General features: G+C 38.6%; 1 protein-coding gene across 1 annotated transcript; it reads right to left on the bottom strand.

Annotated features, from left to right (window-relative positions):
• Nucleotides 1-64: 64 nt before the first annotated feature.
• On the bottom strand, nt 65-26,737 carry LOC105835414 (MAP kinase-activating death domain protein). The gene is given in 34 exon segments (XM_012678683.3): nt 65-2,032; nt 2,035-2,640; nt 3,355-3,401; nt 3,570-3,642; nt 7,770-7,778; nt 10,433-10,612; nt 11,096-11,368; nt 11,454-11,670; nt 11,895-12,024; nt 12,152-12,296; nt 13,038-13,178; nt 13,526-13,662; nt 13,883-13,970; nt 14,096-14,290; nt 14,409-14,567; nt 14,650-14,789; nt 14,874-14,969; nt 15,215-15,407; nt 15,486-15,686; nt 15,777-15,845; nt 15,978-16,361; nt 17,886-18,083; nt 18,523-18,758; nt 19,086-19,804; nt 20,042-20,154; nt 20,484-20,516; nt 20,647-20,979; nt 21,088-21,388; nt 21,689-21,846; nt 22,293-22,473; nt 22,754-22,919; nt 23,008-23,176; nt 23,340-23,559; nt 26,587-26,737. Coding segments are annotated over 33 exon segments (6,291 nt in total). The 5' UTR covers nt 23,436-23,559; nt 26,587-26,737; the 3' UTR covers nt 65-1,927.
• Nucleotides 26,738-26,815: the final 78 nt, after the last annotated feature.

The raw sequence follows: 26,815 nt of genomic DNA, 5'->3' as shown, positions 1-26,815 counted from the left end.
AAACAATCGAATTACACTTATTGTAAATCACAGTTAGATGGAGGTAAATGAAATATATCGTTCATTTCCGATTTGGATACAAGTATATTCTGGGCGTAAGGCTTCTACATGGATGAGTACTATACAATGCGAGGTATTAATTTCTCTTCTAGAGATCTAAAGTTTTTCTTCATCGCATAACCCGTGATATATCATGAAATGATAATGATATCGGTCGACGTGACACACTTCTAAACATCGGGGCTTAGGCAGACAAACTTGGTACAAAGGATCGCGTGTGTATGTCTTCTTCTTTATCTTTTCATTATTAGATATTTAGAAGAAAACCGTGTCCTCCCGCCTTTTCTCGCTCTTAAAAACGCACACCTCTCTCTAACTCAACCGACGAACGCGAGCTTTAACATGTATAATCGTATTAAAAAGACGAGAAATAAAAAGGGGTGTTCACGCCATTGCTCTCTCTCGTGCCGCTTACTACACCGCCAATTGTTATATTTACAAATCCTATCCCTTTTTACAAATATCTATACGCTTCTTATACGTTGCAAGAAAATATATCATTTCTTCTCGTGTAGAGACACGTAACGCTATACGTTTACTTCGCGCTGAGTTCGTGAGACTACGAGTTTACATCTTCTTCCCTAAGCTGGTCATTGTTGTTCATCTACATTACGCGACGCGCATCTTAACATGACAGATATCGAAAAGTATAAATGCGACAAGGGAGAATACAACGAAAGAACAATTTCCGCGAACGGCGTTGCTTTGCAATGAATGCCGATTATCCGCTGTTTTAAAGCTGCAATCTCGTTGTGTTTCCGTCGCGCCTAACTAAATTTACTAATAATACGCGCCTAAAATTAAATCTCGTAGGAAAACGCAGAGAACGCGAAGTTTCACAGCGTCTTAGAGATGTCATCTCGGATGTTTCTTCAGTATTGTACAGTTACATTATATTACATATAATGTCTTTTTTCCGGGACACATTACATGTACCCTAATGAGCGCTCTACGAGCTATCGAGATATCGTATTTCTTCCGTATTTGTGAAACCGTACAAATTAATGATCACTGTGTACATTTACTCGAGACATCGAGACAGTACATTTTCTATACATTCTACACACAACAGTTTTCGCTAACATCTCACGTATACGCTGTAAACGAAATGGGTGGAATCAGTTCAATTAGAATCGATAAAGGAATAAAGGAAAGAGAGAGACAGCGAACGAATAGAGAGAGTTACCTGTCGTTATCTACGCTTTATTGTTTCATGTGCAAGAGAGGACCGAGAATGTTGAAAGATAGGAGTAAAAGATAAGAGATGAGACATATCGATAATAAAAAAAATCAGCTACGATCTCTCAATTTTGCGCTCGTTAACCGCTTCGATTATACACGAGCTAAAATAAATATTTTACTCTTCCAAATCGCGGACGATCACAATTTCTTTTTCTTTCCGTGTCGTGACGTATTTATATAAAATTGTGCCGCCAATTACGAATAATTATTGTATTTAATTGCTTTAAGTGACGCGTACACATGTGTACTCACGTGCACGGATTATAATATTATATAAGGATACCGCACAACTATCACATCGACGCAGGACTACATAATAAAAACTCGCGCCGCAAAAGTCCGATATTAACGAATTAAGCTAAGGATATTGAACTTTTTTCTTTTCATATTTTTATATCTTGTTACGACTTTATTTGCAATAATTTCAATCCCGGAAGAGGAAAGTACGTTGACGAAGCTGAAGAAAGAGAGACAGAAAGAGAAAAAAATTGAAACAAAAAAACGGAATTGTTATCTTGTTCATGTATGAATTTTTCATATATGAATTTTTAAATAAAATATTACTTCTGGAAAAGAGATAGCACATTTATATCCAGAGTAGATAAATGGAAGGGTCGCACTACTCTTATCGGGTGCTGATAAAGGGAAGCGAGTATCGTTGCCTGTGTTGAGAAAATTTGCATGTTCTGTGCATCTGCGGTATTACATTGCTCGATTGTGATTGTGTTTCTATCTATGTTGCTGGTATCGGCTTTGATAGTTTTGTTGCTGCTGCTGCTGTTGTAGCTGTAACTGTTGCATCTGTAACTGTTGCTGTTGCTGCTGTAATTGATGTTGACGTTTTATTTGTGAATATGAAGTGTGCTGCTGTTGCGGTTGCGATTGTGGTTGCGCTTGCGATTGCGCTTGCGCTTGCAGTTGCGCTTGCGATTGCGGTTGCGCTTGTGTTTGCGCTTGCGGTTGCGCTTGCGCTTGCAGTTGCGCTTGCGGTTGCGCTTGCGCTTGCAGTTGCGCTTGCGGTTGCGCTTGTGGTTGCGCTTGTGGTTGCGCTTGTGGTTGCGCTAGTGATTGTGATTGCGCTTGTGGTTGCGCTAGTGATTGTGATTGCGCTTGCAGTTGAGGTTGAGGTTGAGCCTGTAGTTGCGGTTGTGGTTGTGATTGCGATTGTGGTTGCGTTTGTAACTGTGGCTGCGGTTGCTGTTGTTGTTGTTGTTGCTGCTGTTGTTGTTGCTGCTGCTGTTGATGCTGTTGGTGCTGCTGGCTTAAATGCTTCCGTTGCTCTGAGCCAGCCGCCACATAAGAAAATACGCAGAGGACAGCATAGCAGATATCAGACGCCTATAAATGAAGAGATATTTCGTACCGTTGTATATATATAAATTATTCATGTCTTTTCATTTATACAGCAAAAGTTTTAATGTTAATTTGATAAAAGTAAAAAAATTTCAAGTTTTATTAATTTTTATTTAAATACTTTTAATTTTATATATGTGGGTATATGTATGTGTATAACTAATCTTGAATAATTTAAAACTTTACTTAAAAACGGCAAGTTAAATTATAATATTTGTCTTTTAATTTAGAAAAACGCAAAATGTATTATAAAAAAAAGAACTTACGTGAGATGTAAGAAAGGAAAAAACTTAAAGATAAGCCTCATTTCAAGCGGTCTTTTCATTTTCGCGCTTATGTTTCTGATGAGTCTCCGACGGGAGTTTATTAAGAGTAAATGCGACCGAAAATATTCTATGTAAACAGCGTACTGCCTCTTCAGCCTGTCACACAGTATACGACTATAGAAGTAATAAAATATAAAAAGTAATAAAATGTCTATTACTCTTTCTTTTATTTATTGCGCTTATTCTCGAATATACTTAATTAATAATAAGGCATTTAACTTATTAACTCACTAAAAGATATAGCTTCAATGAAATTTAATTATTTTGCTTTGTAAAATAGACATTTTATTACTTTTTCCCTCAAAACAAATATATTTCCTTATTGCAAAAAGTACATTCTATTTTGGCAGTAAGGAGCTTTGAACGTACTCACCATTTGCGACTTATATTTACGTTGAATTATTTGTCTAGTTTTAGGATCTGAAACAGAAAGGCATTCAATGATGATGTTTCGACATTCAAAGACTGAAAGCTAAATTGCAGCGTAAGCGTGTTATTATTAATTTATTCTTTTTTTTTCTTTGTTTCACGAGATATATCTACGGCGTGTAAAAGCGTAATCGATGGAGTATTCGGTGTGTCACTTACTGAATTCTTCCAAAACAAAGATTCCATCCTTTTGAGTAAAGCACTTGCGGATATGATCGAGTCTTACAAAAAACTGCAAATAACACAATCGGTTTGCGTTAGTGATCTGCGCATCGCGTACCATGGATCTACTCGATCATGCACACGATTCTGACGATTCTCTATTTTGCCTATTATTATCATATATGTCAGAATTGCAATATCAGTCTGTGTGTGCGAATAGCTTTCTAAAAAAGAGGCGTGAAAATGTATCGATCGTAATGCTCGTCTGACGATAAGCGTCTGTTCTACTCTTCAAGCGCTAATTTTGTTGTATCTCTAATCAATTATATTGCAATAATAATATAATTGCAGAATAATGTATAATAGTAGTAATTTTAATAATTGAAGAAAGAAAAAATGTAGCTAATATTTTTTAACTGCATTTTTTATCTCACTTTACTTATTGAAATTACTTTTACGTTCTTTTATTTATTACTGAAATTATATTATTATACTTTTTTTATAGAGATAAATTTGTAAAGTGCAAGAGTTTGAAAAAGTTCTTTATGATACAATTCAACTTCATACATGTTTTTTATTAAAAACTTAGACGCTCGATGAGTTTTGCACAAAAAGGGCGTACTGTCCATTTTAATCGATGTACGTCATTATACAGAAAATTACAGTTATGCAAACTACAATTACAATGTATTTAGCAAAATTACATATTTTTTTCGCGTAATATTTTAATTTTCCATAATTGTCGTATTAACAAGATGTTTTTCGATATAAGATTGACATACGTACTTTTTTATTAGTAATTTATTGATGGAATAATGATGCATATGACGTACATCGGACAAAATCATTGATAAGATTTCTAACAAATATTAATTATTACTATTATTATTACATGCCATTTACACAATAATTTTTAATATAATTTGCACTTGATGCAAAGCGATGCTCTTGTACGCTAACATTGTCGCGATAAAGATTATGTTTTTTCTTTAGAAATCAAAAAAATACATACTTTATTCATATCAATTTTTCTTAAATGAGATCTTGGGATCGATTTACAATATACAATAGGTGTAGTAAGCCTTAAGCTTAGAAAAAAGCTTATTTATTGTTGATTATTCTCCTCACATTCGATTCTGTGATTAGTCAATTTCTTACTACACATATTGTAGATTAATTTTTAGAAATATTGTTTTCTTTATGCGCAAAGCAAATAATTATAATATAACAAAGACCCCGAATTTATTTTGCATGTTAAAACCCATGTGCTTCGAGCGTTAGATTACTCTAACATTCGCGTTTTAATATTTCAAGTTAACTTTCCCAAGTTAACGTTCCCAATTGTGATCTCTATTATGAAAAAAAGATACTGAAAGATAAAATTACGATGATGACGTTTGTGTGTAAAGGACATTATATCGCATGTAAAAATATTGCGAATACTGTGTTGAACGAGTAATGCTGAAATAGAAATATATCCATTACCACGTGCAAAAAAGTGTACGAATGCCCATAAACGAAAGAAATGAAAGATTCGGAAGATTCAAACCCTACGGATACATGCAGCATACATGGATCTTCCAGGACATAGCCGTACAATAATTAGTCTCACAACAGCATGCTCAATCTCGCCTAATTGTCACATTTCAATCGCAAACTCAGCAAAGAGCAATGACGTACGTGTTTTCGCAAAACTCGATCTTCACAAGACTGCGGTTCTTAGAGAACCGTGATCTTTCAGTTACTGAGTTTCGCGCAAAAAAATGCATCAGTGTAAGGGCGAAAGCGACAAGCGAGATCTGAGAATCTATTCTACGAATAAAGTTCTACGAAAGACACCATGCATCATCATTCAGCGGTCGCGTCGCAATCTCGAATTAATTAATTAATTGATTTCTAAGCAAGATCTAGCGGCAGCGATGGCGGCGACAAACAGCGGCAGCATCCGCAGCAACAGGCAGCAGCGATATATAGCAGCAGGCAACTCTGGAGATGGCCTAAACTCAATCGTAAAATGTCACTGATTGCTTAGCGTCGAAGAGTTGCTAAAATGTGCAATTGTATCATCTAATATTGACCGGCGGACGTGATACGATCGACAATGATGCACGGTCGTGGTATATATATTATATCGATCGTAGGGGTAAGGGGGTAGTGGCAAAAAAGAGCTCGAGAAGAAAGGGGTGAGGGGGAATATGAAACAAATGTCACTTTTTGGGGAGTCAATCGATACAAATATCGGAGTCGGTACAATGTCGTAAACAAGAAACATTATGTTAGCAGTGTGCCATGCCAGAGAAGTGTAATAATATCGTGGCGAGAAGGTCGAGGCTGGCGCAGTTTTCACGAACTTTTTCTGCTTTCCGGGATGAAATCCTGTTCATAATAAATTATTTATAGACGATCACTAGACAGCACGAGGAACCATTGCTCTACTACGCAACTACCAGTGCAAAATGAGCGATGTATGTGTCATCCGATGATGGTAATCCGCGCGGACTACTTTGTTTCATCATTTAATATTTTATTATAATCATCAGGGTTTACGCATAATATATAAATGATCTACATTACGCATATATTATAGTAAAATATGTTTTATGTGTCATTTATGTAAACAATAATCAATGGATTATAAGAGATTTAGTTTATTAGAAACAATAAAAATTATGTTTTATCTTTTTATTTTAATATTGTATACTTTTATTTTATCACACAATATTAAAGTTAGATATATTAACAATTTTATAGCTCAATTATTTTTTCTATGGTGTTATTCAATTTATAATAAGTAATTTATATTGTTTGAATTATCTACGTGAAAAAGATTTGTATAAACATAATGTATATAATCCATGTAGATGTAATCTTGAAATTTACGGTAAACCCTGATAATAATTTTTTCTTTCGAAAAATCATTTCAGCACCGCTTTCTCGAACGGATTCCGTTATTCTTTCTACAAAATCACTCGAAAGATTCTTCCACAATCGGTTATTTGGGCCGAGTTACGCGAAAAAATAAATCGACAGGATAATTTTAGACATATTAAATTTTTCTCTTTTTATACCGTCCTCTTGTATCCTCACAATCTGTCTTCTTCAATTTATTCCTACGCAATATGTCATCCATTTATAGGTGACTCTGAAGTTTCCGTATCTTTACGCAGTATCTCTTGAAATATTACCTCCGATATTTTCTTTGGTCTTTGCCGTAATAAGACAACCTCGAGATATTAGGGGTTTACGTTTGCTAATGCACAGTTAAGAATTCTCACTTTAATATCTTGTGCGAAAGCGACTTTTACAGGCCAAAAATGGGATACGTTCTACAATTCAACACAGATTTACTGTCACGAATGAACATTCTACTTGCAATTTGCAATTCGTTTATCTTCATACAAAATCGAAATAAAAGAAAAAAAGAGGTGGACGGAAAATTTTCTTTCAAAGAGACTTTATGTTCAGAGATTAATAGCTGGGATACTTGTAATCGATGAAATTGATAGCGCGTCTTTGCCACGATTCGATCGTGAGTGCCGAAATTGATAATTGGCGGAAGGTTTCGATAAAATGAATTTCTCAAAGAGAAATTTCTCAGTTGCGACCGAGAGACACGGTGTGTAAAACGTGAAAGCTGTAGTAAATGATGATCGTGACGCAATGATTTTGTGTACGGACTTCCATGTACGAGTGATTAGGCTATATAGATATATATATAGTTGCATTGTGTGTGCATCGAACATCGCTCTCTACAAGTTGCACTAAACACTACTTACAAATATTTCATCTAAACGATATACAATATATAAAGTATATTGTGTCGGACTTTTGATCAATGCGGCAAACACTGTTCTGCATTTCATCGTTCATTACTGGATACCTTAGGAGAGGTATCGGCTTCACGATATATGTATAATACCGTAACGGAGAGTACATATGCGTATATATATATATATTACAACTAACACCGATTGATCGTAGAAAAAACAGTAAGGATAGACAGAGCAGATCAGTGAGTTCGAATGCAATTTAAGAATGTAGGTAGATATATATAGTATAATGGTATATATAATAATAATATATACGGCCAAAAGTAATGGTGAAAATAAATAAGCATCTCCGGAACACGGCCAACATTGAGTATATAGTCATATACTGAATTTATATAACAAACAATGACTTATTTTGATTTGATACCTCGAAATCCTGTTTGCCCAGCCGCAGGGCAATGTCGATGGACGGGACAAGAAAACAGAAAACAGAAAAACAAAATTAAAACCTTTGGTAACAGCAGTTATCCACTCAATTATAGAATATATAGTATTATATATATATAGAAAGAGAGAGAGAAGAGAGATACAGCTGTACACGATGATATTACAGCTACGCTCTTTTATCACCTAACGTCATGGCCAAATCGGTAAACAGCAAGGTATATATTCATTGTTCAAGGACCATCTCAAAAGTTCCCCAAGCTGAGAAAAGTCTATCATTCTCCCGATTATACTCGAATCGGGACGTCCGTGTCCCGGGCGTAATATCCCATGGGTATTTCGTCATTCGCGCGAGATTCCGTTAATGTAATACAGCGAGAGCTCACACGAGAGCGAGCGTTAATTTTTATCGCGGTGGAGAAGTGGCCGGTAAACAGCGATTTGTGTAGCGTTTCGCGGGATTTTCGTTGCATTATCTTCTGTTTCTCCCCTTCGTCTTTTTATTCTTTTTTTTTTTGTCTCGCAAGCCGCGAATAGACTTTCCTCGCGCATGACCACGACAGATAAAGAAGTTGTTAGACTTATGGCAAAAATATAATAGCATCCAACATTCAATACAAATGATAAGATATAGGAGTATAGTATTCAAAAGACAGTCTGTATATATATCGCCCTATACCTTATTTCCTATGTATATATATATATATAAATGTAATATATATAAATATGTAATATATATATAATTATATATAATACAGATAAAAGAGTCTGCAACTGCACATCGAGCTTCCATGCAAGAAAACATTGATTAATATAACGCCTGAACACAATATATTATCTAGTAAAAAAATAACCGAGAGGATATATCGGAAACCGTACGGAATTGTGCCGAGTACATTTCGCGCACGGGAACCTACGCGATTAAAAAGGAACTTTCAATTAACGGAACGTTTAACGACGACCACAGAACGATTGTTTTTCTCGTTGAGAAATTTATGTGCACGCGTATACGACGCGTTACGTGTGTTCATGTATGTATTGTGTATGCATCCAACGTAGATGGTAATTTGATTTCTGATAGAATTCATTCGCTGCGTTTTTATTGGCATTATTGACGAGTTTTCTTGAAAAGCTCCGTCATTTTTTTACATCGTACTTCTTTTATTGAAGGATGGAAATATGCATTTTATTGCCGAGAATAGATTGAAAATTCTTCGAGGCAAATAAATCATATTTGAAATCCCAGATGCGCATGTAAAGAATGCCTCGGAACAAGCGTGCTTTCTTTTTCAATTAAAGATTCAAGGATCAAATTTAAGCTGATTTCTTGTTATTAAGAACCTTGTAAAGAAGCAATTTTTTTTTCATCTTATGCCCAGATATCTTGACAATTCTTGGCTTGAACATTTTATTAAATAATATTCAATCGTGATTAGTCACGTTAGCAGAGTTCGGAATTTAATTTGCAGAGAATTTTCCATTGTCGCATTATTAGAAAATAGTATATTTCCGCAATAAAAAATTGACTCGTTAATGATCAAGGAAAACCACACGATTAAAAAGAAGAAGATCACGCTCGACCGCAGCATTCTGTAAATACGCTATGTTGCGTAATTATGCTGTACTGTTTCTTTTCGAAATGTGTGTGAGATGTGTATTTTTACATATATTTATTTCTTCTGCAGAGTTTCTTTAGTTTTATACCGATTTGTGTCGTTAAGAGAATACGAATTTTCGAGGGTTTCTTTATGTACCACTAGACAAATAAATCTTAGTATCACAGGGTTTTTTTCACTTTTTTGAAATACGAGTGGAATTGTCAAATCACCTTGAGCCCGACTTGTTCTATCACACGGACGCATATCGCGGTGAATCACGTACAGAGATACAAATTAATTAAGCAGATCGTAGTGGCTAGCAGTGGGAGATAATATTGAGTGGTCCTTGCATCAATGCAACAATGAAAAAAAAAAACAGTATTCGATGATCAAGAGAATGAATGGTAAAAAGACAGTGGTTGAGCGGCGACAAGATTTCCAATCCTATTCAATTTCAACGCTGCTATTTTCTTTTTCTTCTCTTTGTTCGTTTATTTTTAAATCAATGTCCCATTTTAAGCAACTCATTTAAAAATCAAGCAACTTTACGAGACAAAGCTAATTAATTAATGTTCACCTCAGACCGCGATCGCGGATTATTGAACCGAAGGACATCTTTCTTTTATTTTTTTATAAACAAACTTTTTGGTAGCATAATACATTCTCTAGTATTATGTTCAACGTATCTCACTGAAATAAAGGCATTATTATGCGCATTGGCACTCCGAATGAAAAGTAAACGATACAGCATGGGTAGCCAGTGGGGACGCAACGTTATGTAATCAAGACGTAGTACGATATATAACGAAAGGTGATAATAATCTTCAAATTAAAGTTCCCAATAAATATATATACGATTCAACATGACACAAACAATTGAACGTAGAATGTAAGAGGGATATATAGATATAGATATATGCGCAATCCTCGAAAGAGAGAAAGAGAGAGAGAGAAAGAGAAAGAGAAAGTGAGAAGGAGAGTCGAGCTCTCGATTCTTCCCGATAACAGCATAAGAAGTATGTGGCTTTCACGCGAGTGCGAGTCATACCTTGCTGTTCGCGAAGAGGAGGCCGACACCCTCCATGCAGACCTGCAGAAGCCCACCCTCGCCCGTTCGCATATCCTGCACCGGGAACTCACCGCCGAGTTCGTAGCCAACGTTCGCACCTCGTCCGCGGGCTGCCGCCTTCTCCATGGCATCCTTAATGCAATAGTACACGTCCTTACACTGGAAGAAACGATCGTTGATATATAACATTTAGCATCAATGATCTTGGACTCCACGAATTTTTAATCAAATACAAAAAGAACGGTTTTCCTAAAGCATCTAAAAATTTAGCTAAATATAAATCTGAAAATAATTTTGTTGGACTCTTAATATAATTATATAAAATTTTTGAACACAATGATAAATAATGCTGCAAAAAAAATTTGGTTCAATAGTCAAGCAATTAGTTCAAACATCCTACATAATTATTTTGAGGATCCAATAAAATAATTTTCAGATCTACTTATAGCTACATTTTTAAATACTTCAGTAAAATAATTTTTTCAAAAATGTAAAAAAAAACTATCTGAAACTTTGCAGGATTTAAGATTACACCCTTTTATCTTCTCTCGAGCGAACTTTTACAACTGTCATGCGGTAAAGCGAAATATTATCTCTTCGTTATTTAAGCTTCCCTTTGTTCGATCCTTCCAGGGATCCTACCTTCTTGGTGTAATACTTGTGCAACTCGGTGTCACCGCCGCTCCGCCTCCAGAGGCACAGAACCTTGTTCTTCGGGCTGTAGGTCATGTTGACTACGCGCTCGTACCACCAGCGCTCGACTATCACGCCGTTCACCGATCTCAGCACGAGACCGTCGTGGCGGACCTCGAGAAACCGCAGATCACCCTCGGCATCGACTCCCGAATGCACGGTGAACGACTGCCGGTGCATTTGACGGGACGTCAGGGGCTTCAGGTCGATGTCGTTTCCGTGCTGCGAGGAAGAAGAAGAAGTCTCGCGTTCTTAGACTGATCGGTCGCGATTGATTCCGACCGGTCGCGCAGGACAAGACACTCACGAGATTGTTTATTTGGTCGAGAAGTAGATTCAGCTCCTGGCTATAGATGAGGCCGATGTGACTCTTGCCCAGCAGTCGGCGCACTTTCCGCTTCAGCTCGTTCTTGTCGACGTTCAGCATCACCAGGACGGCGGTGAGATTGTGCAGCAAAGTGCACAGCAGTCGATCCTCCTCGTGCTCCAACCGTCGTCTTTCGCTTTCGCTTAAGCTTTTGTATCTGTATTGCGCGCAACGTGTTTTAATAATAAATTTCTACTTTTAAAAAATTAGATTTATATATATATTGTATATATATTTATTAAAATAAATCTGATGTGCAGTTACAGTTATACAACTTAATTTCTAATGTTGAACCGTAGGAAGATTAGGTGGCTGTCTTTAATGCTCCTCGTTTTGCTTTCATTTTCATGCGGTAATTAATAAATGTTACTAATTTTTTACCTCTCTACCATTTCTCCAGGCCCTTGATCCATGCCCATCATGTCGCGTTCCTGCGAGACAGCGTCCAAGAAGGCATCTTCCCAGAACTGCATTTCATCCCACAGAGACGACCTTTCCTTTCCTAGTAAACCTGGATTTGAAAGTCGCGACAATAAAAATAAAAGAAAATATGAAGAAATTTCTATCACTCGTGAATTATCAGCTACAGTGGTAATTGTATTGTTTTTTTAAATGCTTTTCTATCTAATATGCTGTACCTTCGAAGAGATATGTTCTTGCAGTTTCCGGACTCGGTAACGCCGTGGTCGGTATCAGACTTCCGCCGTGATATCGGAATCCGGTACTCAGGGATGACTTGCTGGACCAGACGCTGCCGGAACGCTGCTTGCCCTGCCGTGGAAACTGGAATCACAGAATCGCGTAAGAGTGAAATTAATTAGGGATAAGGATTTCTGATGAAAAACCGTAAGGACTTTAATGAAACAGTAACATCCGAGACTATGTCTTCTATCGAAGTCCGTCGAGATTATAGCAATTAGAGCATACCAACTAATTGCGACATGATGCCACTTCTAAGGTCAAAGGGTAACTTGCTTGCACATATGAAGAATCATGATAGAAACCTAGTTATGTCACACAGTAATGTATAAGACACTAATTTTTTTTTATGTAATAGAAATTTAAAGTGCATGGAAACGCGTTACGTGTTACCTTTTAATGATTTTCTATATCTGTGTTCGTTCGTATTCACGTCTGATGAATGCTGAGATATTGATCCCGGCAAATATCAACTAAAGTTATATAACTGCTATAAATTGTATAAGAGTCCTCTTGTTAAATAGAAAATTATAACTAACAGTTGTACAACAATTACATAATTTTAGTTGGTGTTTGCTGGAATGCGATTCGAGGAACGTGGGAAGCTTTTCTTCGAAACGTACTGTTCTCTACATTTCTAAAGGGCGCGCACTCAAACGTTCAAATCAACGTGAACGCGCGGTTTGAGAAGCATTCCAATGAGTTTTGCATCATTGGGAATCTATTTTGCGGGAATGGACGGTGCTTCTAACGTGTGTGCATTGCGCTCTACAAATGTATCTAACAACTATGTAAGATTACATTAATTCAAGGTAGATAATTTACATTGCCTTGCTCGACCTCGCTATCGGACACGGTGCTTCGGAAGGAAGCTTGGTGCGCTTGCCGAAAAGCAGGATTAGTGATAATGCTACCTCCGTCAGTGGATAAAGCTTCGCTGCTCCCCGTTCCACCACCCCGCCCACTCTAAAAAACATATGACAAAACACGTGTGCGTTGCATGTTAGAATCGAAAATTGGGAAAATTTTTGTGATGTATTTCTTTACTCTTTCCTCACATTTATTAACTTTCAAAAAACCGTCAAAAAAACTGTCGGACCGAATAATGCAGGAAAAGAAAAAAAGAATGTTATTTTCTGTTTTAGGACGGGGGGAGGAGATGTATCTTTCATCAATAGTTTCAACAATCATTGATCGCGCCTACAGGGCGATTATTGCAGCACCCGAAGTAGGACTACTAACCAACTTGAAATTCAACCTTAGGATAGATCGAGGTACGTTTAACATTGAAAAAGCGTAAAAATTCTTTCTACCTCCGAATCGAACGAGGTGAGCCTGCTTAGAAATTTCCCTTTCTTCGTGAACATGTCCAAGAACATGTCCGTTGTCGATTGACTCGTGTCTCCAGCAGGCGGTGCCTGCGGCACGTCCAAATGCACTTGCGGCAGATCTAGTATTTGTGAAAGTATTATTAATTTATTTGTAATTATATTAAACTATTGGGCTATTTATACCATTTTGGCAATTCTACACATCTGTTTCAAAGCTAACAAAGGTTATATAAAATAATATTGAATAAATGAAATTTTTACTGAAAATATACTTTCATAAAAAAAAATAATTAAAATTGAAAATTTTTTGAAACAACAATGTGCTAAAAAAAAACATACCCGATCTTTGCGTGGGATCCATAAAGTCAGGCTGATTCGGAGATTGCGGGGATTTCAGATTTTCTCTGCTACCAAATGGGCTAGATGCCTGTGAGACAAATACTTTTTTCCATCATCAGATATTGAATATATACATTCATATAGAAAACAATTAATTAAAATCTAGATAAATTCTAAATTGTACATCTCAAAAGTGTTTAAGAATTATTATACCTGCGACATCAAAGAGCTGTCAAAGCCGCTACCTTCGGATAAGTCCTTGCTCCAGTAATGCGTGTGAGCGATTTCCATTAATTGGAAGACAGAGGCCATCCCACCTAGTCCGAAATTATTATACGTATGTGCGAGACCATGCGTTACTGCTTGAAGGCACTTTAACATTCCCTTATACACGGGTTTCGATATGGCCTAATGAGAGATTAGAAACAGATGTAAACTCTTAATTAAATAGTGTTTCATCAAGATAAAATGTTAAGTATAAATTTAGTAAACACTAAATAATTTATGAGATAAATTTTAAACTTACCACATCGTCAATGTGATCGTTTGGACTAATCTTCCTATTAAGACCCTTGTTCAGTTTCGTCACGACCAAATCCCGATAATTTTCATCCTCCATCAGTTTCTTTAATCTATTCAATTTGAGCCAACCAACGCCTTCGCCAGCTAACACTTGCGTTAACACCTAGATGTTTCATCAAAAGATCATAAAATTAAGCAAGTTAGTTTGTTTTTGATTAACTGAGGTAACGTTTACAAATACTTGCGTCATTTAAAAAGGCTTGATTGTCGCTATGTGTGCTGGAACGTTCCGCGTTTTGCATTCTCTGCGCCTCTTCTTGATTAACTTTGTGTGTGGAATGTTTTATCAATGAGGAGCGCTCTACCAGTCCTGTTTTTCCTGCAACTGTCAATAAACCTTTATATCATTTTTAATTTTATCTTCAAGTTCAAGGATTTTAATTAGAAACGCCTTGAAGTCATTGTTTACCTTTGGGAAATGGTCCGAGAATCGGATTGGTCTTCTCTTTCGATTTCTGATTTTGCGGGAAAAAGCTACTACCTCGATTGGAACTATTTTTACTACCTGAAAATCGAATGGAATTTCATTACTTTTTAAAAGCGTATCCCTTTCGCCTCGATGTACATTATCGACTTTTACGTAATAATTAAATTAGTAAAATCTTAAAGAAAGTTACAGATAACAAATTAGAAATAAAGTTTTATTCAAAATATTAAATCCTTTATTAAAATATCTCATGGAAATTACCATATAGAATTTTATAATTCATTAATTAACATAATGAACATCAAAGTGAGCTCGGAACGTACCGAATAAATCGCTAAACATGCTGCTGGTCTGCGCGGCAAAGCCGTTCAGATCGCTGCTAATATTGCTGAAAAAGTCCCGCCCGACCCCGCCCCGCGTGTCAGACGCGACTAACTGATTGCTGACCGAATCCTTCCGCTGCTGCATAGGAGATTGCGGTGAATGTACTGGTGATTGTTGCGACTCTCCCAAGCCCTAAATGCGAATAAAGCTCATGTTCGATGGTCCAACTTTAAAGATCAATGCGAAAGACTTAGGATGCTTTAGCGATACCTTGAGCAAACCCTTCTTCGCAGCGACTTCTTTGGCACTTTTCGTTAGGTCACCCAACGTGCTCTTACCGACGTACGTCAGATCGTCCAGGGTGTTTTTGCTGACACCCGCCGCGGTTTTGCTCGCCTCCAACGCGGTCTTTGACACCTCCTGCACCGACTTAGTGGCCTCGCCCATTGCTTTCTTCGTTTGCTGCGTCAACTAATTGATTCGAAATAGAAAAAAATCGGCTAAGTATATACTTTGATTTCGGTAAAATCTACATATAGGTAACGTTTCGCGAAAACATACTTGCTCCAGCGGCGCGAATAGACTGTCTTCGCCTGCCTCCGTAATTTTTTCTTTTGCCTGATGCTTCAGCTGCGATAAAATTACATAAAGAAATAGTTACTGCCACGTTCAGAAAAAAATACAATATGTTTATTCGATAAAATTATAGAAAAGATAATTGAGTCACTATCCTATTCTTTCATACGCGTTTTATTGCAGTACCTTGTCCATGTGTGCGAGTATCCCGTCCTGACTGCTCTGTCTAGTGGTCTCGCGCATCAAGTCCTTCGCTTGACTAGCAATCTGTTCGAATAGGGAGCCTTGCGAGCCTTGTCGAAGCACACCGTTTCCGGTGGTGCCGCTGCCACTGCTGCCGCCGCTGTTTTGCCGTTGCATCGTGCCCTCGTTGCTCTGTTTCTGTTGCGTGATTGTCGGTCCCGCCGAAACCTGACGCTGAAGCGTCTCGTGATGATGGTGGTCGGTTGCGCTGATCGCGCTTATCTGCCGCGGCAGGAGAGGCCCGCCGGCGGTGTTGAAGCTAGAGGCTCTCGCTAGGACGTTGCCGACGCTCGGTTGACGTTGCAGACCCGGTCCCGTGGGTGGTACCTGGAAGAAAGTATGCGAACATTCGCGATTGTCCTCCGTCTCCGTGAAGATATAGACAATCTTCTTGGGAAACAGTGAGAGCAAATCGGGTGCGAATCTTCTCTAATCCCGCGTGTCTCTGAAATATTCTTTTCTCAACACTAGAAAAGTCAATAGAAAAATGCTTTGTAATGTTGCTCTCGTGTTATGTTCTGGAAAATGTTATTATTAAATTAGTAATACGCAATTAGTACGTCAGTAGAGAACGATTAAGGCACGCAGGATTATACAGTAAAAAAACTTTTATAAATGAAAAAGTGCTTTTCACTTCTGCATATTACATTAATCGACACAAAACTTATAAATTACTTATATCGTAATCTTAAGATTCATGATACGAGGCAACAGAGTTGGTCATGCTTCAACAGGAGCGTTACGTTGAAATAATATAGATTTAGGTCTAGATAAGACAAGTTGTAGTTGACTACACAAGTGATAACTACAAGAGAAGTCGTACTTTTCATTTATTAATTTATTATAGATAATGCATCACATTTCTGTACATACATACGTCGTGTACGTATCTAAGGAAAATTACCTTTTTAGGAAAAGGTAAAAAAGGCACAAAGTGTATGTACTTCTCGAAGAGAAAAGCTAAAAGAAGAAACCAAGGTGTAATCTTTAATTTTTTGAAAACGAAACCCAAGCGGTGCTTATGCTTCTATTTCTAGTCAAATATTTTTTTATTTTGATCCAAATGGTAGTGTTTATTGTATAATTTTTCTTTAAAAAGAATAATATCACAAAACTGTGTTACCCAACTCAATTTCAGAAATATGTATCTTTTTATTTAATATACCAAACCTTTAATTTTCTGCATATACATAAAATTAAACATAAACTTGTGAATATGTGTTAGCGAGAAGATGAAAAGATGTATTTGTATCTGTATATGTATGTTTCATGTATTTATTCTATGATAGAGAAACGTAAAATTTAACGAGTATCAATATGCATTAACGTTTCTTCTAGAAATAAAGTGGATAGAATATGTGCACGTAATAAATCTCATTCGTTCGTTCCATGCTGAGAAAAAATAGTGCGATATACAATACATACCGAAATCAGATAAGTGAAATTCATACAGTCACATTTAATCTTATAGGACATGAATGGACATTATTATATTCGTGTTTTAAGGGATATGAACGTGCAAAACGATATGTATCTCGTAAAACAAACGGCAATTATCAAAATAAAATAATCGTGAAAACGATACCTTTTTGAAATAGAAATGCAAATCAGAGATGAGAAGCTAACATTTTCCTCAAATAGTGCTCAGGAAATACAAATAAGAAAAAATAAGAAAGATGAAAGAGAGCGAGAGAGAGAGAGGCAAACATTCAAACACTCCCGAGAAATTTCCTCCGGTATTCCCCATTCGATTTCATTCTATCATGCATCAATTCCGAAATGATACCGAGGTGACATCCGAGGAGACATTCGAAAGTGACAGAATTAAAGGTACATATGAAGATGACTCACAGGAGTGACATATCTACTGATACGCGAGGTCCTGTGAGGTGTGGTAGGACGATCAGTGTCGTTGAACGAAGATTGAGTGCCTAAAGATCCCATGCTTATCCCTGTGAACTGTCCTACCGAACTTTGTGCGCTCAGGATAGTGCGCGGTGTTATTGTAGACGCGGAGTCTGATTCAAAGCTACCACCCTCCTCTTTATCCTATAATCAAGCTATTCGTTAGCGCATACCAGAGATGCTACTTCAAGATTTAACATATAACGTAACACTATGAAAGTATCTCGTACGTATCGTATTTATGCACGAATCATTATTGTGTGCCGATTTGTATAATTGCAAAACTATCTGCGAATTATTGAATGTGAAGTATATATGAAGTCTCCACAATGATATCTATTACTATAAAATGGACCACTATTAATGCGTCACACGTTGTTATGAAACTGAGGGACTTTTGATATTTTTAATTTTTTAATTCTGATGTCGTGCATGATTTAATGTCATACGATGTAAATCATAATTACATGAGATATAAGGTATTATTTAGCATATAAAAAGAAGTGCATATATATATAAATATATAAAGAGAAAGAAAGAGTAAACGGGAAAAAAAAAATCGGCAGGAGTTTGCGTTACTTACGTTAGTGGATTGCGAACTCTCCTGGATTTTTGGATTTAATTCGAGTTCGGAGTCCCTGTTGAAGCTCGGGCTACTGAGATCGCTGTGACTAGAAGACGTGCTCGGCGGGCTCTCAGGTCGTACCGGTGAGTCTGCCTCGACACCCGGATATTGCAGGGAACTTGGTGGATTGTAGACGTTTTTCGGATCTACCGAGAGCGACATTTGAGGCTGATTCACTTGCGAGCAATTGTAACCTGCGGAAAGTAATTGTGCAAATCAGAAATTAAAAACTTAAACTGCATACGTTAACAGTTTTATTAAAGTATTTAAAAATTTAACTGAATACAAATCTCTAAAAACAATTTTGTTGGACCATCAAAATAATTGTGCAGAACGCAAATTGATTACTGAAATGTCAAAACTTTTTGACATTATTTATTATGTTTGAGTATTCTTGAGAATTATTTTGATAATCTAACAAAATGTTTAGATATCTCAGCTAAACTATTTATTCCGTATATAAATATTAATTCCACAATCTGTCTTTAAGTTTCTTTCTTTTTGTTCTATGAAACGCTTACCCGGCGACAGATCGGACGATGCCATCTCGGAGACGAAATCGCTCAGGGAAGAATATGAAGAGCTAGTGCTCTCGGCGCCTTCGGAGTCAGAGCCGCTCTCATCCGTAGGTTGAGTCTCGTGTTCCCTCATCGCCTTCAGGGCATTCGCCAACGAGCTACCCGAATCCCAAACGGGAAAGTATATCGGCTCGAGATTGGTCGCGTACCAGCGCGGCTTGTCGCCGATCTGCGCGGGATCGAACACTCCGGTCTGCACCCGGAGGAAGGCCACGTTGCTCGGCGTGAGGGACCACTCGGCCAGGAACTCGACCGCCTGCGTACGCGCGAATTTATTGAGGAAGCTGCTCTTCCTGGGTCGCGAACGGAGGAACGAGTTGATCTGGAATGCCACCACCGGCCGAGGATACAGCCGCAGGGTGCGCGTATGCTCGGTAAAGTTGGCCAGCAGGTTCTGCGAGTTGAAGAAACGCACCATCGCGACTCGCGTGGCAATGTCTACCGAATCCACGTCGTTTCCGTAGATGAAAGGATTGAAAGGCATTGGGGTCTGCCCGGGCGAACCCTTCGGTGGACCGGCCGATCCGGATACACCGATCATCTGCGACATCGACGGCCGACGAGGTGGACTCGATGACATGCTCATACCAGGCGAGTTCAACGGGGCGTGCTGAACGTGCGCGCATTGATCAATGCTCGGCCTGTGCTTCGTCGAAGCTACGCTGTAGAGGTTTATTAGCATTTCTTATTAGTATTCAGCGTTACAAAAATATTTATAAAGTTTAAATAGTAGTAAATTTACAATTAATAAAAAATACATATTTCTATCGATAATTTTTATCCATTAAGAAGCACAAATTTTTTTCAATAGTTCTACAGTCAAAATTCCGTTTATATCTTTGCTGTAAATCTTATTATTTTAGATTTTAATCTAAGTAGGTAAATAGTGAACGACGTACCTTAAAGTGGAATGATGGGAGGCCGTGCTTTCTTTTCTGTTTGACGTCTGAAACGACAGACGCAATGAGACATCTTGCGAGGGTAATGGAGGGCCTGTCATACTGGCCATCGCCTGAAAATTCGTTAAATAGTAAGCTAACGATTGACTTTGTTGACACTTTGTTGTAACGCCTATTGATCACTGCTACTTCTACTTTAATTAAATTACCGATCTACGAACAAAAATTTCGTACTTAAAAAAATTTTCCATCTTTAAGAAGAAAACTATCTTCCTTCGCTACAATTGCTACTTGCTACATTTACTTTACACCATCAAGAAATGTGTGTGGTTACGATTGACTCGATTCTACACGTAGGACTCTACGTGATAAATCGTGCATGCAACTAACTATGAAATAAAGGGAAAACGCCAAACGGATTGAAAATTTGTAAAATATTTACACTAGAGCCAACTTGATCCATCAGTTGCATTGCCTGCGATGAGGATAAGGAGTCATTAAATACTCTTCATCATTTAGCTTCGTAATAACGAAAGTCAGTAACGAAGGTAATATATATATGTATATATATATTGCCGTTCAAACACTGATAATGTAGCGTTTACCTGTTTCAGATGATTCTTTAGAATGGTACCCTCTGGTTCCGGCAACGGCGGTAAACTGTCATCGCTCAAGGCGCTCGGCGGCGTTATCTTATTGCTATCCAAGTCCACAAGCCAGATATCGTCGGGCATTTTAAAGTTTTTTTTATACATCAGGAAGGACGCGGGTATCCCGATCACGAAAGGCGTTGGAGCGAGCAGTAATTGTTCCGCGCAGCTCATGCACGTGGGGAGCAAGGGTATCGCGGGGAACATGTACTCCAGCGGATAGATCATCGTTACGAACGCCATGACCGACATGGACAGAGCATTGTAATCCCGAGACTGAAGTACGATCTGAAAGAAAAAAACACCGTTTAGTTTTGGACATTTAAAGATACATAAGGCGATAAAAATATATATGTATATTTTTTCTTATCACCCCAATGTTTTACAATTGTTTACCTTGTTCTCTAAGAGGATCAGCGTGAGGACCTTTAGACATATGTCAACGCCGAGGAGCTCCAACGGTAGATGCAAAGGAAAATCGACCAGAGTGAATCTAGTGTGGTCCGGCAGGGCGAAGCACAGCGGTGGTTGCACACTCGACGATATTATTTCAACCTCGACGCGCGTCTTCGCCGGGACGGGCACGGGGCTGCTGAGCAAACGCAATATCCACGTCTCGATCTCTCGAACATCGTGAAGGACAATTGATGGCGTGTCGCCCAAAGCCTGGCCCGCCAGAACGCTCCATACCGTATCTCTGTAACGAGAGAGATTTAATTGGACAGGGCATTCAAACTCTCATGGTAAGAACAATTTTACGGAAGTATCTAAAATTTTAGCGAGATACAAATTTGAAAAAAAAAGAATTTTATTGGACCATTAAAATTGCATAGCTCAAATGTGATGAGAAAGACTGCGAAAAGTTTTGACGTTCTAGCAACCAATTTGAGATAATTATTTTGATGACCCAACAAAATTTTTAGACACTTGAGGTATTCTTTCCGTGTAAAAAAATGATTACAAAGCATGACATAGAATTGGTAAAATGCGAACGCACCTATTGGTCTGCCGAGAAGCTCCCACCTTCTGCGGCGAGAAGCTCTCGTTGCACGCGTCGATAATCTTCTTTAGAACAAAAAGACACTCCCGAAACATCGAGAAGAACGGATGGTGCGAAATGATGCATAACGAAGTCAGGGAGTGATTGCGAATCCTCTGTGAGAATATTGGGATGTAATTATTGGCATGAGTATATTCAAATATTTTGTTTGGAGGAGAAATTATCAATTTTGTTATAAATAGTATATACACAGAAAAAAAATATAGCCAATAACATATATAATTGCGGGCTGCCAACTACATAAAATATTCAATATATACAATAATATTTGCTGTTAATGCAAGTACAATGTTTATACTGCAATAGCATATATTATTGTATTGAGTATATCTGTAATTGGCAGCCCGCAACTACATATCTTATTGGATATATTACTTTTTTTCAGTGTATAAATAACAATTTTTTGCATTAATAAATTGCTTTTTTGAATATTTTATATTTTTATTTTAAATGAGAAAAATTTTAACTTTTATAAATCATAACTTTTATTTTTTTTCCTCAAGTTTCGAGTGCAAAGTATTATTATATCAGTGGTATTGACCTGACGTCTTCGAGATGCGCGTGGCGATGGGGAATGACTGCCGCCGCTCTCGCTGTCACCGCTCGGCGCAATAAATTCCAATCTTGGGGCATGGGGAACTTGCGGGGTGTCCGAATCCCTCCTGCTACTAGAGCAATCTTTCTCAGAGTCACTAGGACCCACCGCACTGCTCCTATAGTCGCTATAACAAACGGCTAGAGATACAGTCTTATAAACGGAACACTTTGTCGAGGGTGAATTGTACATGCGAATCATTCGGGACAACGTACAACACGAGATAATTAATTTTCGTCTTTCGATTTTAAAGAATCAACGATTTAAAATATTAATTTTGAAAAAAAAGGTAGAGGTTTGTTGTCTTTTAGAAATATATAAAAAATAATTGCGTCGATGTTTCAAAACTCTATTTGTCTGTTGATCGTGGAAGTCAGGGGGAAGCTAACATTTATAAGCCATTTCACCTAGAAAAAGCGGAATCCGTGCTTCTCTCCATGCTCTTCCTCCAGCTCTCCCTGCGAAACGTGGTGTTGTACTTTTCCCTTTTGAGTGAAACCCCCCCGCCAGCCACCATCCCCGCTCTTTCCATAGGTCGATAGAAATTCACGCAGATCCCGTAACGCGTTTTTCCTGCATTTTGCAAAGAATCACCCTTTACAATGGCGGTACGAATCCTCGACGGTCTTTTACGCGACGTGCATGCGGAACGGATACGAACCTGAATCTTTGTCGGTGAGGGTGAAGGTGAAAGACGTCGCCTCTCGTAAGGCCGTGCGCTTCGGTCCCACGCTATTGCAACCTTCCGGTTGGCAGAAGTACACCATATCCAGAGGCAGAGGAAAATCCTTGTGATCCTCCACCGGATATCTGCGCAGCAACTCTGGGACCTGTTTTAAATGGAAATCATTTTTTCCTTTCCTAGAATTGCATCTTTTTTTCTTTTTAATATTCAGTTTGGAAAGCAGCTCAAATCAAAGATATAAAGTTTCGTAAATATAAAATGTATTTGCAAATATACACGCTCTGATGACAGGTTCTCGATTGTCATACCTGTACGGGCTGACGAGAGGCAGCGGGCATCCTGGACCCCACGATGGCGAGATAATCCACCAATCGAGGGCACAGGAATTTCTTCTGTATATCCATGGCTGTGTGCAGCTGTGTCACCGTTGTATACAATGTATACAGGACATCCGAGCTTCTAAACTCTCTTCAGGGTCGTTTCCAGCTTGAATCATGATTGTACCATTCTCTCGCTTATTTACCCCACCTGCAAACAGAGAGCCCGAGAGGCTGCAGTTAATTGACGTCCCTGTTTCACTATTTGCTGAATAGTGCCGATAAACTTAATTAAACTTTCGCTCGTGACTGCTCTCTCGAGGACACGGACTGAATTTATACATGACGCTTATACATCGTCATCCTTAATTGAAGTACTTTTTAGTTAATTTAGGAGCTTCAAAAGAATTTCTCAAGAACAATCATTATATCCTGTCTAATTAAACTTTATGCTAACATTTTCTTAAGGTCATTGACGTCACAGATTCTTCCCCTAAAGTTTTAATTAAGCTGCAATTATCTCATAAAGTTAATATCAGGATCATTAAACGTTCAATAATTTTCATTAGGAAAGTTACGTACATACAACAACTTTAAAAGAGAAAGAAAAATTTGTCGATTAATTTATATTCAGAAAGGGTAAAAGAATTTATTGTCACATAAAAAAAAATCTTTAGTCACCAATAGCGAGATGAGCGTTAAGAGATTGACTTTTCTAACTAGGAGGAAAGCGACGATCGCGAAGGGCGGATGGGCGAAAGCCAGTCCGGATGAGGCTTCGCGTGATCGATGATTCCTAAAAGGATATCTGTGTCACCGTGTCGGGGTCAAAAGGGAACCAGGGGAAGAGCGGGATGTACATGCGCGAGGCATGTTTAATTCCGCGATATCGAGCCTCTCGTCTCTCGTATCTCGCGCCGTCCAGGCACAACGGGTGACGACAACGGAGGCCGTGTGTGCACAAAGCCACGTACTTCCGCGTTCGATTACACTGCCGTTGCGGTACGACAGGCGATTACAGGCCTGGACCTGACACTTGAGATCGTCGCAAAAAAAAAAGAGATCCTCGCTCCGGTGAAATCCAAACGAGATTCTGATTTTCCGAATGCCCTCCGTTAGTTCGAGGAGTTTCGGGAAGTTTCCGCAATTCGTTTAGACATTACCTAGATGTTTTCTCGATACTTGTCTTCTTTCTGGCTTTTTTTTCTATGCACGAAAGAGGTAATCGATCGGAAAGTTTTAGTGTGACGTTCAGTGGTCTAATCCGTTTTCCTTTAGGAACTTGAGAAACTCAATCTTAAAGCTGAGAAAATTGCATCTAAATCTCATTCCTAAGAAAAAAACGGATTATGTCGCTGTGGCAGTAAATCTTTCAATTTTAGGACGATAAACTGGATGATGGAGAACTTGAGGTAGTCAATCTTGAAGTTAAGAAAGTTATTTGCAAACTTATTTTCTCTGGAGAAAATTGGATTCGAAAAATTTTGTCTAACGGTGTCACTGATTTCTTCGATCTTAAAAAAATCTTCTATACAGGGAGGGAGATGTTTTCTATAATTCGTTTGATCACTGACATTTCTTCAATGGGTTGACATTTTTTTATTAATATAATAATGCAATTTATGAAAAAAATTCTCAATCGTAGGAGATGTTAACCTTACGTAAGAAAATTATATTTTTACATTATTTTCAATGTTTAAAATCATTCTAAAGTCAATATGTTCTCTATGGTTAAATTTATTTCTTATATTGATAAATATAAGATACTGCATTATATTGATAAAAAAAATGTTAATCTATTTAAAAAAATAACAATAATCTTGAAATTTCATAAAATAATAGAAAAGAAGATGGTATTTTATATCTTTTGTAGATATATATGACCACTTGTAAAATCTTCGGTATTTTAAATGAGCAATTCTAGTGATTACATCGTAATGTACAAAATCATTCGTTTAATAGCCAACAGTTGACATTTATTATAATTTTAATAAACGCATTTTTACTTTTAAGGAGTTATTGTACAAAATAAAAATGGAAAGTCATACTACCATCCTCTCTTTTAAGCATGAAAAAGAATAATTTCTAATATAACATTTGCTTCTTCGAAACAACTTTTTCCTCGATATTTTTCTTCGTATCATTAACACCCTGCGTGTCCATCAATCACGAATGCATAAAGTAACTTGCGTTACGCAACATTAATTTCCATTCTAAAAGAATTGCAAACGTGGACTTTTTTTTTCTCACGCGTGGCATTTTAAAGTGACATATCGATCGCATGCTCCGCTTCTCAAGATTTTTTCATAGCTTTAAAGCTTCAAAAATCCATTCCACGGTTTGAATCGAAAGGCGAAATTATTAAGTAAATTTTTTTTCGTTACGGTCGGGAACCGACACATGTGTTTCAGAATCAATCGCGACGAAAAAAACCTCGTTTGTCAGAAGCTCAGCGATGCATTCGTCTGGCGTCGAAGGTCGCGTTTAACAATTCACCAGACCCGCCGACTCCCGCGAGGGCGATCAATTATCCCGTCTTCCCGACGAGCCGCGAATGGTATCACCGGGATGACGAAAAAAAAAAGATCCGTCCCTGCCAAACGTCGTCGTCGGAAAGTTGCGCCCAGCTGCGACGTTAAGTAGCACGTACACACCTGCTGGCGGCCTGTTCCGATAAGGCGCGACAGTTAACGTGTCGACCTCGCCGAGCTCCGGCCGCTCCCGGAGGGAGAATGGTTTCGATCGCGACGAGAAACATCGATCGTCACTTCGAGAGCTCACAGCGAGAGCGACGGAGGAAGATCGTTCCGTTCCCAGAGATCGTGACGAGGAGCAAGAGTCGCCCTTCCTACCTTGTCGTCGATCCCGTTGTGCGCGAATCTTCCGTCGTCCGCGCGAGAGAAAAGACGCGATTAAATTAATTCGCGAAGAGGCTCGACGCTCAAATTGGCGAACGGAACAATTACGCCGTTCCGCGAGATTGCTACCCCGCATCGATCTCGAGGCCCGCGAACGAACGAGCTCCCTCACTCGGTTTCACCTTTCCGCGACATCCACTTCGGGGAGCGTCGCTCGGATTCGCGCGAGAGATTCGATTATAACCACCCTCTTTCGCGGGGGGGTGGGTGGGGAGGGATTAAATTTTCGGGAGGGAGAGAAGAGAATCTCCGGGATTTTTCGGGATTTGGTTTTTTTTTTTTTTCGTCCGGGAAATGTCGCCGCGCGAAACGACACTTACGTTTTGCAACAATGCGTATTACCAACGCGGAGAACGGCCGCGCTCGGGCCTCGTCGGACCGCCATACGAACGCCAGGGGCCGACGATTATACTCCCGTATCAGCCGAACGGCGATATCGCACTGGCGGTGGCCGCCGACGCGCCCCCGGAGCCTCGCGGAGCGGAGGCCCCTTCGTCGCGACGACGCTGATCGTTCGCCAGAACGGCGCGGTACCAGGCAGGCGCACGT

Source organism: Monomorium pharaonis, chromosome 1 (genome assembly GCF_013373865.1).
Source record: "Monomorium pharaonis isolate MP-MQ-018 chromosome 1, ASM1337386v2, whole genome shotgun sequence".
NCBI classification, from domain to species: Eukaryota; Metazoa; Arthropoda; class Insecta; order Hymenoptera; family Formicidae; genus Monomorium; species Monomorium pharaonis.
This window is presented reverse-complemented; position numbering and strand designations above follow the sequence as displayed.